This window comes from Oncorhynchus tshawytscha, linkage group LG33 (assembly GCF_018296145.1).
Source record: "Oncorhynchus tshawytscha isolate Ot180627B linkage group LG33, Otsh_v2.0, whole genome shotgun sequence".
NCBI lineage: Eukaryota > Metazoa > Chordata > Actinopteri > Salmoniformes > Salmonidae > Oncorhynchus > Oncorhynchus tshawytscha.
In genome coordinates this window covers 38,231,882-38,247,632 of record NC_056461.1, presented here as the reverse complement: position 1 = coordinate 38,247,632, position 15,751 = coordinate 38,231,882, and the positions used below count along the sequence as shown (strand labels likewise).

The 15,751-nt window shown below is 42.5% G+C and overlaps 2 protein-coding genes across 2 annotated transcripts in view; one reads left to right on the top strand and one right to left on the bottom strand.

The window, feature by feature from the left end:
- The window catches only part of LOC112231423, a gene marked incomplete in the record, with an annotated part of 690,592 nt that overhangs the window by 659,936 nt on the left and 14,905 nt on the right, over positions 1-15,751 (top strand).
- On the bottom strand, positions 508-10,095 carry bicdl2l (bicaudal-D-related protein 2-like). The gene is made up of 6 exons (XM_024398174.2): positions 9,029-10,095; positions 8,347-8,466; positions 4,339-4,497; positions 3,202-3,293; positions 2,937-3,057; positions 508-1,019 (listed from the first exon to the last, which is right to left on the bottom strand). Exons 1-6 carry the CDS (start codon positions 9,590-9,592, stop codon positions 720-722), a joined length of 1,356 nt encoding a protein of 451 aa, XP_024253942.1. The 5' UTR covers positions 9,593-10,095; the 3' UTR covers positions 508-719.

Genomic DNA, 15,751 nt, shown 5'->3' with positions numbered 1-15,751 from the left:
TTTGCACTTTTGGGACTATTCCATTAACACTGTACAAGCTCAATCAAGCGCACACCTAAAGTATTTGAAATAAAACCAATACTAATTGAACCAATTTAACCCAGGTATGAGGTGAAATGTTTAATTTATTTATGTTCATGTTGAAATTGACAAACTGTAATTTAGTCTATTTTACTATGAGCATGCCTTTTCATCCTCTCGTTCAGTTGTCGATAGGCCTATGCATTTTAACTTTGCCACAGTAACGTTCATTCAATGTCAAAAAATGTTATGTAGATGTGAGATACATTGGGTGAATAATTGAGAAATATATTTAATGATGTATTACTGATGTATATTAAAATTGAAGGGGAAAAAAACAAATGTCTTGTCTTCCTGTCTCATACCAGTTAGTCTGCACTTGGTAAATTGTGATATCCTTGGGACATTTTGGCTGTTTTATCCCAAATTTTTAGCTGTGTACTTGTATCCTCGACTAGAATAAATAGCAGGCTCAGCATTTGGAAGGACGTTTCAATTACTTTAATCAGACACGCGTTATAGTTAAATTAATGATTACAGTTGGAGAGACTCTTACAACCCAAATGTACTATGAATGTTTTCCTCAAGTAGAGAATTATTCTCATTGTGAATGTGTGTAATCCATGTATCTCTCTCAGTAGGAATCAACAGTTTGAAAAATGTATAAAGTAGCAATGATTTGTCCCTCTCATGTTGTATTATAAGTCTATGGTATGAAACCCCTCCAGTCTGCTGCTGCTACTCGACGACCGCGACACCGGTGACGCCTGCGCTGCATCCTGGTCACCATGACGACCCGTCTTCCCCCTCTTCAGCCTGTCCCTCCAGGTAACAGGGGTGCGTTGTAGGGCTGGAGAGGGGGCAGGGGTGGAGGCTGGCCTCTGGTGTGGGGGTTCTTTAGTTCTCCTCAGCAGCCCCAGACGGGAGGGTTTCCTCTGGGCTTGTTCTGCTTCCTGCTGGCTCTGGAGCTGCTGCTGCAGGATCCTCTGGATGTCGTCCTGACACATGGAAATACATTTGACATATTTATTGACTAATGGTAAAAAAACAGACTATTGATTGATCATTTCTCATTATGGCAGTTGTATTTATGTTTATCTTTTACCTTTGATAATACCTACAACGTCATCAAGATATGTGTGCAACAAAAGTTCAACATTCACACTTTGCTACCAGTTCTGTCAAACCGTCTACACATACATTCGATACAACGTACCATTGGAAATGAATGCACTTCCGGTGTACGAAAATACAATGACGCTATCGGTGTGATCGAGGCCTTAGACACCAAACTTGGTACACATTCTGACCAGTGATGTAATGGTAAAAAAAAAAATGTGTGTGAACTCACTAATGCTCAGTGACTTTCAACGTGGCACTGTCATAGGATGCCACCTTTCAGTTCATAAAATTTCTGCCCTGCTAGAGCTGCCCCGGTCAACTAAGTGCTGTTATTGTGAAGTGGAAACTTCTATGAACAACAACAGATCGGCCACACAAGCTGACAGAACGGGACTGCTGAAGTGCGTAAAAATTGTCTGTCCTCAGTTGCAACACTCACTACCAAGTTCCAAACTGCCTATGGAAGCAACGTCAGCACAAGAACTGTTCTTCAGGAGCGTCATGAAATCGGTTTCTTTGTTTATTTCTCTCCAATTTCGTGATTACGAACTTGTCTCATCACTGCAACTCCCCAACGGGCTTGGCAGAGGCAAATGTCGAGTCATGCGTTCTCCGAAACATTACCCGCCAAACCGCGCTTCTTAACACACGCTCACTTAACCCGGAAGCCAGCTGCACCAATGTGTGAAACACCTTTCAAATTACGACAGAAGTCAGCCTGCAGACGCCCGGCAAGGAGTCACTAGAGTGCGATGAGTCAAGTAAAGCCCCCCCTGCCAAACTCTCCCCTAACCCAGATGATGCTGGGCCAATTGTGTGACGCCCTATGGGACTCCCGGTCACGGCCTGGGATCGAACCCCAGGCTGTTGTGACGCCCCAACACTGAGCCACTCGGGAGGCCATAAATGGATTTCTATGGCCAAGCAGCCACACACAAGCCTAAGATCACCATGCGCAATGCCAAGTGTCGGTTGGAGTGATGTCAAGCTAGCCGCCATTGGACTCTAGAGCGATGAATCACACTTCACCAACTGGCAATTCGACAGACGAATCTGGGTTTGGCAGATGCCAGGAGAACGTTACCTGCCCAAATGTATAGTGCCAACTAAAGTTTGGTGGAGGAGGAATAATGGTCTGGGGCTATTTTTCATGGTTCGGGCTAGGTCCCTTAGTTCCAGTGAAGGGAAATCTTAATGCTACAGCATACAAGGACATTCTAGACGATTCTATGATTCCAACATTGTGGCAACAGTTTGGGGAAGGACATTTCCTGTTTCAGCATCACAATGATTGTGCACAAAGTGAGGTCCAAACAGATATGCTTTGTCGAGATTGGTGTCGAAGAACTTGACTGGCCTGCACAGAGCAAGTCCCTGCTGCAATGATCCGAAGACTCGAGGCCGTCATACCAGTAAAGGGGGGACCATCTCTATATTAATGCCCATGATTTTGGAATGAGATGTTCGACGAGCAGGTGTCCACATACTTTTGGTCACTTTAGTGTATGTCTTGACATATTGCACCATTAGAGGAAGTTGGTCCCTCACCACCAGATGGCCCCAGGCTCTATTACTCCCTTATCATGCTAGGACATGTGACATGTACCGGCTGGATGCATTATACCGTGTGTGTTAACCCATGGGTAATTTGCCATTGTCCCTCATTAGTGAGAGCTTGTTTTCCACCGTAACCTAACCCCAGCTGAGCCCATATGTTGCTACTGTATGTCTCAGACATATATCCATTTTTCTGACTCGCTCTCTCTTTCTCTCCTCCAACCATCTTTTAGTACCTTCCAGGCCTCTAGTTCCAGTGAGAGCTCCAGTCGTTTCTGCACAGCCTCCAACAGCTGGTTGTTCAGTAACATCATCTCTGTCTTACTGCGGAGAAGCTCTGCCTCCATGGCCTTCTTCCTGTTCAACAGGAAGGGAAAAAAAAACTAAACAAAACATCAATGTGTAATTTTTCTACAGGAACAATGCAGTTCCCTCTTAGAGGAGGCATTGACACTTATCTTTGCTGTGTGTGTGTGTGTGTGTGTGTGTGTGTACACGCACTTGTCCATGGCATCGTCTCTGTCCCGTAGTGCCTGTTGTAGAACAGCACTGTCATCCATACCATTCCCTTTTTTAACCCAGAACTGGGAATCCTGGGGAAAACAAATCAAGAGAGAGTGGTTGGGAGAAAAAAGGCAGGTTTGTTTTATTTATATTCACACAGTTATGGAATACATTGACATAAAAGGGTGTTTCTTACGATTGATGACATCAGTTCTTCTGCTAGTTGGAATAAAATCTTTGCTGATGTATTCTGACCTTCCGTGTATGTGGTGATGCATTACGCCTGGGAGTCATGGTGATGCATTACGCCTGGGAGTCATGGTGATGCATTACGCCTGGGAGTCATGTGTTGATGCATTACGCCTGGGAGTCATGGTGATGCATTACACCTGGGAGTCATGGTGATGCATTACGCCTGGGAGTCATGTGGTGATGCATTACGCATGGGAGTCATGTGGTGATGCATTACGCCTGGGAGTCATGTGGTGATGCATTACGCCTGGGAGTCATGTGGTGATGCATTACGCCTGGGTGTCATGTGGTGATGCATTACGCCTGGGAGTCATGTGGTGATGCATTACGCCTGGGAGTCATGTGGTGATGCATTACGCCTGGGAGTCACGTGGTGATGCATTACGCCTGGGAGTCACTTGGTGATGCATTACGCCTGGGAGTCACGTGGTGATGCATTACGCCTGGGTGTCATGTGGTGATGCATTACGCCTGGGAGTCATGTGGTGATGCATTATGCCTGGGAGCTATTTAAATGCCACAGAGTAATTAAAATTCCATTGAAACAAGGTTGAGCTAACTGAACCCTTCAGGTCACATACCTGAACTGAACCAGTCTGGGCTCACCTGAGGGGCGGTGTCTAAACTCACCTGACATGAACTGTTAGCCTCTGAGCTACTGTTGGATAGGCACAGATTTACTAATCTTTGTATTCTATGGGTTTGCCTGTGGGGGTGGGATCTAAGCTCACCTAAGAGGTGTGAGTGCAAGCCTGGGTCACATTCACTAAAAACTGAAGAACTAAATGCATCCTTGAGGACCCTGGCCTAACTTGTGCTGTGTGGCTGAGAGCTAGTTTAGGTTCACCTGTGCTGTGTGGCTGAAAGCTAGTTTAGGTTCACCTGTGCTGTGTGGCTGAGAGCTAGTTTGCGTGCGACGTTCTGCAGCAGGACCAGCGCTGTATCCAGACTGTTCTCCTGAACAGATGGTTCTACTGTGCTGGACTCTGCTTCTGTCAGAGGAAGCAACAACCTCAGAACGGACTGAACCTCCTCTGTAACCTAGAGAGAGAAACAGTCAAGGCATTCATGCAGAAGAATAGCTCCTGACTTTTATAACTTCTTGTTTGTTAAGATCACAATGAAAATGTGCTACAAAATATAAGTAATCAAATTATACAACTGAAGATCGAGGACAAGATTGACAGAGTGAGTTAGATTTTTTTTAAATCTTAATCGTGCTAGCTAGCTAAATCCAAATTTGTCAGTTAGTTTACTAGGAAGTTAATCCCTGGAATTTGGGGAATTTTTCTTAAATTCACCAAAAAAAAAGTTAGCTTATAACAGTGAATCTTTTTTTGTGGGATACACAAGGCAATTCTAAGTCTTGTGGCATATTTTGGTTAAACTATCCTCAATCCAATGGAATTGCAACCCTCTGCATGCACAGTGCATTCTTCCATCACATGTACAGCTGATACTCAAGATCTTGCACACTAATGAGATGCTACAGAGCCCACACTACTACACTGTCAGAGCCAAAGACTACATTCTTTCTGGTAAGTTGATTACAATCCTGGATGGGGTGAATATTTTATGACATACATTATTTTTTGTTAATTAGTGAATAGTAGCCTACAGCAAAGTGTGTTTAAATAATTTCCAACTTAATTTCTGTTAGTTAGTTTTTGCTACCATGTGGGTTTTCACTTGCTTGAGCCTGCTAACTGAGTGTTAATTCACCTGTTTCCATACATGTTTCATTTATCTTACAAATAAGTTGTGTAATCTAACTGCTTAACTATTCATCTGTACATGGAATTGTATTTGTTGTTTTTTTACTCTTTTTTTTCTAATCGTTACAGGGAAATGCCACAGGCACCATCTGATGTGTGGAGACTGCAGCTAATGTAGAAGTTAAAGCTGTGTACATTTGCAAACACTGTGCCAAATCATATGTGAAGAATGCAACAAAGATGCAGAATCATCTGGCCATGTGCATAAAGTTCCCTCAGCGCTCACAACAAGCAACCTCTGACAAAATTCCCTCTACATCCATTCGAGGTGAAAATGATGAATCAGACACCACAAACAAGAGACAACAGACACACCGGTCTCTACATTGCAGATGAGCTGAAGGCCATCATCAATTACCTTGGACCACAGAAGGTATTTGCACTGGTGAGACAATGCTCCGAACACGAAGACTGTTTGGTCTAAAGTGGAGGAGTCCTACCCTCACATCACACCCATTGGCTGTGCTGCTCATGCATTGAATCTGCTCCTCAAGGACACCATGGCACCGAAAACAATGGATCATCCAGGAGGATCCTCTTGATGGGAGAGCCAAGGAAAGAGAGCCAAGGAAATGGTTAGGTATGTGAAGGGTCATCAAGTTATAGCAGCAATCTATCTCACTAAGCAAAGTGAGAAGATTAAGAGCACCACATTGAAGCTGTCCAGCAACACCCATTGGGGTTGTGTTGTCATCATGTTTGACAGTCTCCTGTAGGAATCTCTCGAAGAAATGGCCATATCAGTCTGCAGATATGGACAGCCCCATCAAGAGGCTCCTCCTGGATGATGTATTTTGGGGGAGGGTGGTAAGCAGCCTGAAACTCCTGAAACCTAAAGCAGTAGCCATTGCACGGGTTGAGGGAGACAATGCCATCTCGTCTGATGTTCAGACTCTGCTTGCAGATGTAAGAGAAGAAATCCATACTTCCCTGCCCACTGTTGCTCCAAGCAGAAGAAACTGCAATTCTGAAATACATCAAAGAGCGTGAAGACTTCTGCCTGAAGCCCATACACGCCACAGCGTACCCCAAGTATGCTTGCAAGAGCATCCTGTCTGGAGCAGAGATCAACAAAGCCTATGGACACTACTGTGTCTCACCACCTTGGTCTGGATAAGAGCAAGATTTTTGGCAGTCTGGTGAAGTACATTCCCAAGCAAGGGCTTTGGGATGGAGATGCAATATGGCAGTCGTGCCAACATCTCATCAGCCACCTGGTGGAAGGGACTTTGTGGATCTGAGGCTCTTTCCCCTGTTGCCTCCATCTTCCAAATCCCACCAACATCAGCCGCCTCAGAGCGCAACTGGTCCTTGTTTGGGAACACACACAGCAAAACATGCAACAGGCTGACCAATACAAGGGTTGAAAAATTGGTGGCCATCCAGGCAATTGTTTTTCTTTTTGAGCCTGACAACGAGCCATCCTCAACAAGGTTGGAAAGTGACCATGAAGATGAGGCCTCAGTCTGATGTTCAAGAGGTGGACATTGAGGTCCAGGAAGAAGACATAGAAGCCTGAGAAGAAGACAGCCAAAGCTTTAGTTTAAAACTGTTTAATTTGAACCTGAGTGTAGGTTACTTCCCTGACGTCAGGAACCAAGAACTCATAACCCCAATCTTTAAGAATGGAGACAAATTTGACCCTAACAATTAGAGGTATTTGTTTGAACAGTAACATGGGGAAAGTTTTCTGTAGTATTATAAATGTAAGAGTTCTATACTTCCTTAATAAGCACAATGTCTTGACTAAAAGTCAAATTGGATATCTACCAAAAACATCTCATGACATGACAATTAAATCCTTGGCAATAAATGGAGCATCAGAATTGTCAAGAAATGATTTAACCAGGGGCCTTTGCCAGGGTTGCAATCTCAGCCCTGCGCTCTTGGCCACTATTCTAGAAAAATCCTCAGCCCCGTTGTTGGTCTCCACAATACAGAGGTTAAATACCTGCTCTTCGTTGATGACCTGTGCCTGCTGAAACCCACAGCACATCAACTAGAGCAGTACTGCCAGACCTGGGCCTTGGCAGTAAATCCATAAAACACTAAAACAATGATTTTCCAGAGAAGATCTCGATTGGTACAAAATATACCGAGTACTGCACACACAACAATTACTTAGGTTTCAAAATAAGCTCAACTGGACACCTAAATGAGTCAGTGAATGAATTGAGAGAGAAAACACTAAAAAACTAATCCAAATAGAAATACCTCGTCTAGTTTGGCTAAAACTAATTGAATGTATCATTGAATCAATTGTACTTTATGGCAGCGAGGTGTGGAGTCCACTTGCAAAACAAGATTTCACTCAATGGGGCAAACACCTACAGTACATGTCCAGAGGAAAAGTACAACAATGCACGCAGGGCAGAATTAGGCCAATATCCACTAATAATAACTCAAAAAAGAGCAATGAAGTTTTGGAAACATCTAAAATATAGTGACCCCTTCAAATAATTTACCAAGGCCTGCAATGCCAGAAAATATTTGCCTCATCCAGCTGGTCCTGGGGCTGAGTTCACAAATCGGTTCTACTAATACACTGAAGCCTCAGGACCAGAACATCCAATCAATCAGACTAAACCAAATGACACAGTCAAAACAAAAACTACATTACCTATTGGGAAAAACAAGCACAAAGCAAAATCCTGTGCTATCTGGCTCTAAATTGACAGTACACCATGGAAAACTATTTGACCACGGTTACTGATCAAAACCTTAGAAAAACATTGAAAAAGTATAGGATCAGTGAGCACAGCCTCCATATAGAGGAAAGGCTGTGCAACCACTTGTACCACAGCAGAACCCGAGGCAGAGCTTTATTTCCTGAGGGAGGGGGTGAGAGAAGGATGGATGGAGGGAGGGAGGGGAAAGAGTTCAACATAAACACAGACTTCTAAAGGTGATGTGCTTCACAGAAACAGAAAGGATTCACTCCCGTTAGCCTACTTCCAGAGCCTCCATTCAAGCCCTGTTGTCATGTGATTCTTGTTATTCAGCCTTTATACATCACACTGATCTTGTTTCTGTATGTTTCAACAATTGCATGACCTTTGAAATTACCTGTCAAATTTATGGTTATGCTTGACTGTATTTGAAGTGTGTGTGTTACCTTCTCCCTGTGTTGGATCCATCCCGGTTCGTCTCTGTTCTCCTGTAGTTTGTCCACCTGAGCCTTCAGCCTCAGACTGCGTCTCACTGACAGCGCCACCTCCCGACGCACTTCCTTCAACTACACACAAGCACGTTTGTAAAGAAGCATGTTTAACAAATTCCTACAGGTGTTGCTGAATTTCCTCTTCCCTTCAACTAGACACACACCAACAGTGTTACATGCAAAACACACACACACCACCCGAGGCACTACCTTTAACCATGCGCACACATACACAACCTTCAGCTAAGAATAAATTGTGTCATGAAAAACTCAGGCACAGTGGTAAACGGTGCTAATCCAGATTCCTGGAAGATGAGACACAGCAGAGACAAATCCTGTTGTACTGGATACGCATGCGACAGCTCATATTACACACGCACACAGATACACCAGGTCCCTAACTGATAAGAGCCCAACGAGCGACAACAATATTCCCTTCAGCCACAAATCAAACCTGTTTCTATGAGCTGATAACATTCTATAGCAGAGTATGACACATTTGTACTGAATGAGGTGAAAGATCTGTTCTGGTCCAAGATCTTTGAAAACCATAAGTACTGCGTCAAATTATATTCAATATAATTTCTTGGCCGCACAGCACAAACATTTTATTTTTGTCCGGCCCTCACTCTCTCACCGTGTCGGACACTGGTCCTAATGTTCTGCGTCTGCCGAGCTGTTTTCCACTCCTGATGAGGTCCGGTAAGATTCGGTCTACGTAGCTCCGTCTGAAAGGGCTCTTATCCTCACTGACCTCATCAGAACCATCTCCCTCACTGACCATGGTCAAAACACCTGGATCGCCATTCTCTATGGCCAAACTCTCCTTGACCACGGTCAGCTCACCAGAACCATCAGGACCAGCATCTTCTGCGGTCAAAGATTGCATCAAGCAGGTACTGGTCATGGTCAACAGATCATGACAGTTGTCCCCCTCTTCGGTCAGCGAAGTCAACCTTTCTGTGACCACATCCTCCTTCTCTGGGTCATCCTCTGGTTCGGTCGTGGTCGAGCTTGAATCATCCTGTGTTTGTATTTCATCTCTCAGTATTGTAGACCGTGTGGTTGAACTGCCACTGACAATGCCAGGCAGCTGGTGTCCATCTTCCAGGGTGTGCAGGGAGTAGCAGAGTTGTTCCATGGCAGTAAACTGTGGTCTCAGTCTCTCGTTCAGGATGGAGAAAGGCACAGGGTCTCCCATGGCATAATAGAGGGGTCACAACCACCAAACACCAAACCGACAACAGGAGAGTTCGAGAGAAAGAATTGAAGAGAGGAGCTCACAATCTCACTGGGACAAAAACAATGACTGGCAGTGAGAAGAGGGTATGACAGTGAGAGAAGGGGAGGGAACAAAACACAGAGAATGTCTACCAACTCGTTTTTCCTGAACTTTGAGTAACCAGAATAGGACCAACATATCTTGTGTGATGTCATCGAGTGATGTCAGAGGAGGCTGCACCCTCACCTTTTTTTCCCTTCAACTTCTATTGCTACGGTGATGGTAGCCTGGATACGGACACGTCAACATGTCAGGGATTCAGAGAAATGGACCTTTGATGTCCTTACACAATCAGAGACAGATTACAGACATGACGTACGATACCTATCTGTTTATACTGCCCTGTCATATAACAACGCCAAGCTACAAAGGCACCTTTTCAGAAGGGATGAGGAGCAAGTGTGTAAGAGAGATAAGAGGCAAGACATGGGAGGGAGAGTAAAAAAGAGAGAGGTCGTTCACCAATTCGGTGCCTTTTGAGAAGTGTTACTTGGTTAAAAAAATATATATACAGTACCAGTAAAATGTTTGGACAAACCTACTCATTCAAGGGTTTTTCTTTATTTTTACAATTTTCTACATTGTAGAATAATGAACTTAAGGAGTCATGTAGTAACCACAAAAAAAGTGTTAAACAAATCCAAATATTTTAGATTCTTCAAAGTAGCCACCCTTTGCCTTGATGACAGCTTTTCACTCTCTTGGCATTCTCTCAACCAGCTTCACCTGGAATGCTTTTCCAACAGTCTTGAAGGAGTTCCCACATATGCTGAGCACTTGGTTGCTTTTACATCATCCTGCGGTCCAACTCATCCCAAACCACCTCAATTGGGTTGAGGTCGGGTGATTGTACAGGCCAGGTCCTCTGATGCAGCACTCGGTCACTCTTCTTCTTGGTCAAATAGCCCTTACACAGCCTGGATGTGTGTTGGGTCATTTTCCTGTTGAAAAAAAAATGATAGTGGGACTAAGATCAAACCAGATGGGATGGCGTAGCGCTGCAGAATGATGTGGGAGCCATGCTGGTTAAGCATGCCTTGAATTCTAAATAAATCCCTGACAGTGTCACCAGCAAAGCACCCCCACACCTCCTCCTCCATGCTTCACAGTGGGGACCACACATGCAGAGATCATCCGTTGACCTACTCTGCATCTCACAAAGACACAGAGGTTGGAACTAAAAATCTAAAATGTTGACTTATCAGACCAAAGGACAGATTTCCACCAGTCTAATGTCCATTGCTTGTGTTTCTTGACCCAAGCAAGTCTTCTTATTGGTGTCCCTTGGTAATGGATTCTTTGTAGCAATTTTACCATGAAGGCATGATTCACACAGTCTCCTCTTGAACAGTTGATGCTGAGATGTCTGAATTTATTTGGGCTGCAATTTCTGAGGCTGGTAACTATAATGAACTTATCCTGTGCAGGAGAGGTAAATCTGGGGCTTCCTTTCCTGTGGCGGTCCTCATGAGAGCCAGTTTCATCAAAGCGCTTTATGGTTTTTCTGACTGCACTTGAAGAAACTTTCAAAGTTTAAATTTTGCGGATTGACTGACCTTCATGTCTTAAAATAATGGACTGTCATTTCCCTTTGCTTATTTGAGCTGTTCTTTCCATAATATGGACTTTTACCAAATAGGGCTATCTTCTGTATACCCCCAACCCATACCTTGTCACAACACAACTGATTGGCTAAAACGCATTAAGAAGGAAAGAAATTCCAGAAATGAACTTAACAAGGCACACCTGTTAATTGAAATGCATTCCAGTTGACTACCTCATGAAGCTGGTTGAAAGAATACCAAGTGTGTGCAAAGCTGTCATCAAGGTAAAAGGTGGCTACTTTGAAGAATCTGAAATGTAAAATATTTTGATTTGTTGTAACACTTTTTTGGTTACTACATGATTCCATATGTGTTATTTCATAGTTTTGATGTCTTCACGATTATACAATGTAGAACATTGTATATAAAAACAAAAAAACCTTGAATGAGATTTTGTCCAAACTTTTGACTTGTACTGGATATATAACTTGATTTCACATCATTTTAATTTTAACATTTGTCATAAAGAGCACTTGTTCAGCTTCATAAAAAAACATGTTTTCCCATCTCATGAGGTTAAAGAGCGACTGCCCCTAAAAAACAACTTCTCGTTTTGAAAACGGCCTGTGACATATGAGTCAGAAACATTTATTATAGTGTTAAAATTTACTACAAAGTGTAAATAGGATAATTTGGGTCATAAAGTCTCGTCCAAAATGAAGATTTGTGAGATAAGAAAAAAAATGTACGTCACGGAAATTAGGGTACCTTTAACAGTGTTCCTCTGTTTGGGTTTATTTCAAACCTGCCCACATGCCCACAGCGCTCAAGTAATGGTCAATTTGGTTTGACATTCGATATCTCTACAGGGCTGGTTAGGGGGCCATCAGTAAATTACACAATATACTTAATATAATATCTTTTAAATGTCAATAGCTCCATATTTCAAATTGACTTAACTCCTTACAAACTACAAATTGTAGAAATTCATATAAATATTGAAAGCATTTAATGAGACAACCAAAAAATAGTCACATTTACATTGTGTAATTTATTGACAATCCCGTAACTAGCCCCAGAGATAAGCTATCCAATGTCAAACCAACTTTGCCCTGTTCGCACACTAGCCGGCTGAAGCAAATTGTAGAAAGAAGTTGGCCTTGGCGACTTCGAGACCTGGTTAGACTGTTTCTCAGTTATCTAGATGGGTGAGTGGCTGTAACGGTGTATGGTTTTGGCAGAGTGAATGTACAAACGTTTGCCACGTACAAACCACCTCCAAGACAACTCTTGTCTAGTTTCAGTCATGGCCGCTTAATTTCTTAACCTTTTGTAACTAGGGGGCAGTATTTTCATTTTTGGAAAAATAATGTTCCCGTAGTAAACGGGATATTTTGTCAGGACAAGATGCTAGAATATGCATATAATTGACAGCTTGGGATAGAAAACACTCCAAAACTGTAAAAATATTGTCTGTGAGTATAACAGAACTGAAAAAATCCAAACAGGAAGGGACTCTTATTTAGAAGGCTCTGCGTCCCTATTGAGCAGTGAATGAGATATCAACCAGATTCCTTTTTCTATGGCTTCCCTAATGTGTCTAGTGTCACAATACATAGTTTCAGGCTTTTATTTAGAAAAATGAGCCTGAACGTCAACATTGAGTCAGTTGTCAGCTGAAGCTCTCAGAGTGTTTGGTGCGTAAAGGACAAATGCGGCCATTGTTTCTCTCTATCCTACTAAGAAGCCACCAGTCCCTGTTGATATATTATCAAATAGATATTTGCAAAACACCTTGAGGATTGATTATAAACAACGTTTGCCATGTTTCTGTTGATATTATGGAGCTATTTGGAATATTTTTCGGCGTTTCGTGACTGCAATTTCTGGGCGATTTCTCAGCCAAACGTGAAGAACAAACGGAGCTATTTCGCCTACAAAAATAATATTTTTGGGAAAAAGGGAACATTGGCTATCTAACTGGGAGTCTCGTGAGTGAAAACATCCGAAGCTCATCAAAGGTAAACGATTTAATTTGATTGCTTTTCTGATTTTCGTGACCAAGTTACCTTCTGCTAGCTGGACAAAATGCTATGCTAGGCTATCGATAAACTTACACAAATGCTTGTCTAGTTTTGGCTGTAAAGCATATTTTGAAAATCTGAGATGACAGGGTGATTAACAAAAGGCTAAGCTGTGTCTCAATATATTTCACTTCCTTTTCTAGGAATATTTATGTCCGTTGCGTTATGCTAATTAGTGTCAGTCGATGATTACCCTCCCTCATGCAGGATGGGGAGTCACTAGAGGTTTAATGACCAAGACTGAAAGCTAGGCCAAATCAGGAAATTCAAATCCGCCCCCTTAACCCTCGAGTCAATTTTCGCGGCCCTACGGAAATCAAATTAACATAATTAAAATTCCCCATATAAAGCTAAAGGTATATGTTTTCTTGCATTGGCGGAGTCTAAATTCAACGCAATGGTGGCAGAGCTAAAGTGGTGTTTGTCAGAACATGATACATCCAGAAAATGTGTCTTCCCACGAAAATGTCTAATGTCCGAACGGTTTGGCATAGAACATATTAAAAGATGACTCATGTACATGTCGGTGATTTTGCTCTACAACCCCCACAACAGTCACTTATTAAGTGCCAAATAAAGTAGCGATTTAATCTTAAAATAAACCATCAATTCAAATGCATCACAAAAAGCATTTCTAGCCTGTCTATCTATGTATAGGTAACAGGGTTGGTGTGTTACGCTTGACCCTCTAAGTTTACCACAAAACACCAGAATATTGCCAAAAAGAGTAGAACCAGCTCACCTGCTTTTACCCACTGGGTTCTATTTTTGGCTGGCGTTAAACACGTGCAATTGTCAATCCCACGGTCGTTTGCTTATTCAATCTGTTAAAGCAAGTTCTCTATTTTAGCGCCTTGATTGGTAATTTACCTGTCTTCCATGTGACTCACCATCTCTTTTCGGGTTTATGTCCCAAAATTAGATTTTTATTTATTTTATTTTATGGATAAAAGTACAGACTTCTAAATGGTTTATCATACCTTGTAATTGGAGAAACATGGGAAGGTAATGCTGCTTTTAAAATTGATACAAGTATAATACCATTTAGGAGAAACGGGCATTTAAACATTTTGCTGCGATTTTCACACTTGCTCTACATTAATCATTGGGAAACATATTTAGAAAAGTAATATTTTTACCAAACTGCCTAAATGGATTCTCTGAACGTTATCTCACCAAATTCCCCCATTTGGCAAACCATTAACAGTATTAAATTGCCTATTGTTGTATAATAAAGATAACCTTTCACATCGACCAGCTAGGTGTTTTATGCCCATTTAGCCTCGTTCACACGCTCTTAAGCATCGGATCGCTTAAATAATTCCCATGAGAACACGTGAGTCTGGCCATGCGCTAAAGCAGTGAGGTAGTGCTTAAAAAACAATAAAATATTTAAAGAGTAAAAGACCACTAAAGGTGGCAGCCTACAATTAGGAAAAACTTCAACCCACAAACACACAGGCCTAAGCCTATCAAATTAGATCCGTTGTGACTTTGGTTCAGGTCAGGATCAAATCTGATTTTATGTCACATGCACTGAAAACAACAGCTGTAGACTTTACCGTAAAATGCTGACTTACAAGTCCTTAACCAACAGCTGTAGACTTTACCGTAAAATGCTGACTTACAAGTCCTTAACCAACAGCTGTAGACTTTACCGTAAAATGCTTACTCAAGAGCACTTTCCCTACAATGAGTAAAAAATAATAATAATAACAATAGCCAGACTACATACAAGGAGTACCGGTACAGAGCCAATGTGCAGGGGTACGAGGTCGGTAATTAATCTAGCCTGAGAGCCTATTTCTGTCCTGCACTTTGAAGCAGGACATGTAATGTCCATGTCCAATGTCCATATACTGAACAAAAATATAAACCCAACATGCAGCAATTTCACAGATTTTACTGAGTTACAGTTCATATGAGGAAATCAGTCAATTTAAATAAATACATTACTGTGTGGAAACACCGTACAGTTGGCGACCGAAGTCAGCGTGCATGTGCCGGGCCTGTCACATGGAGTCACTAGAGAGAGATGGGACAAGGACATCCCGGCCGGCCAAATCAAATCAAATTTATTTATATAGCCCTTCGTACATCAGCTGATATCTCAAAGTGCTGTACAGAAACCCAGCCTAAAACCCCAAACAGCAACCTCCCTAGAAAACCTAGAGAAACCTAGAACCAGGCTATTAGGGGTGGCCAGTCCTCTTCTGGCTGTGCCGGGTGGAGATTATAACAGAACATGGCCAAGATGTTCAAATGTTCATAAATGACTAGCATGGTCAAATAATAATAATCACAGGCAGAACAGTTAAAACTGGAGCAGCAGCACGACCAGGTGGACTGGGGACAGCAAGGAGTCATCATGCCAGTTAGTCCTGAGGCTTGGTCCTAGGGCTCAGGTCCTCCGAAAGAGAGAAAGAGAGAATTAGAGAGAGCATACTTAA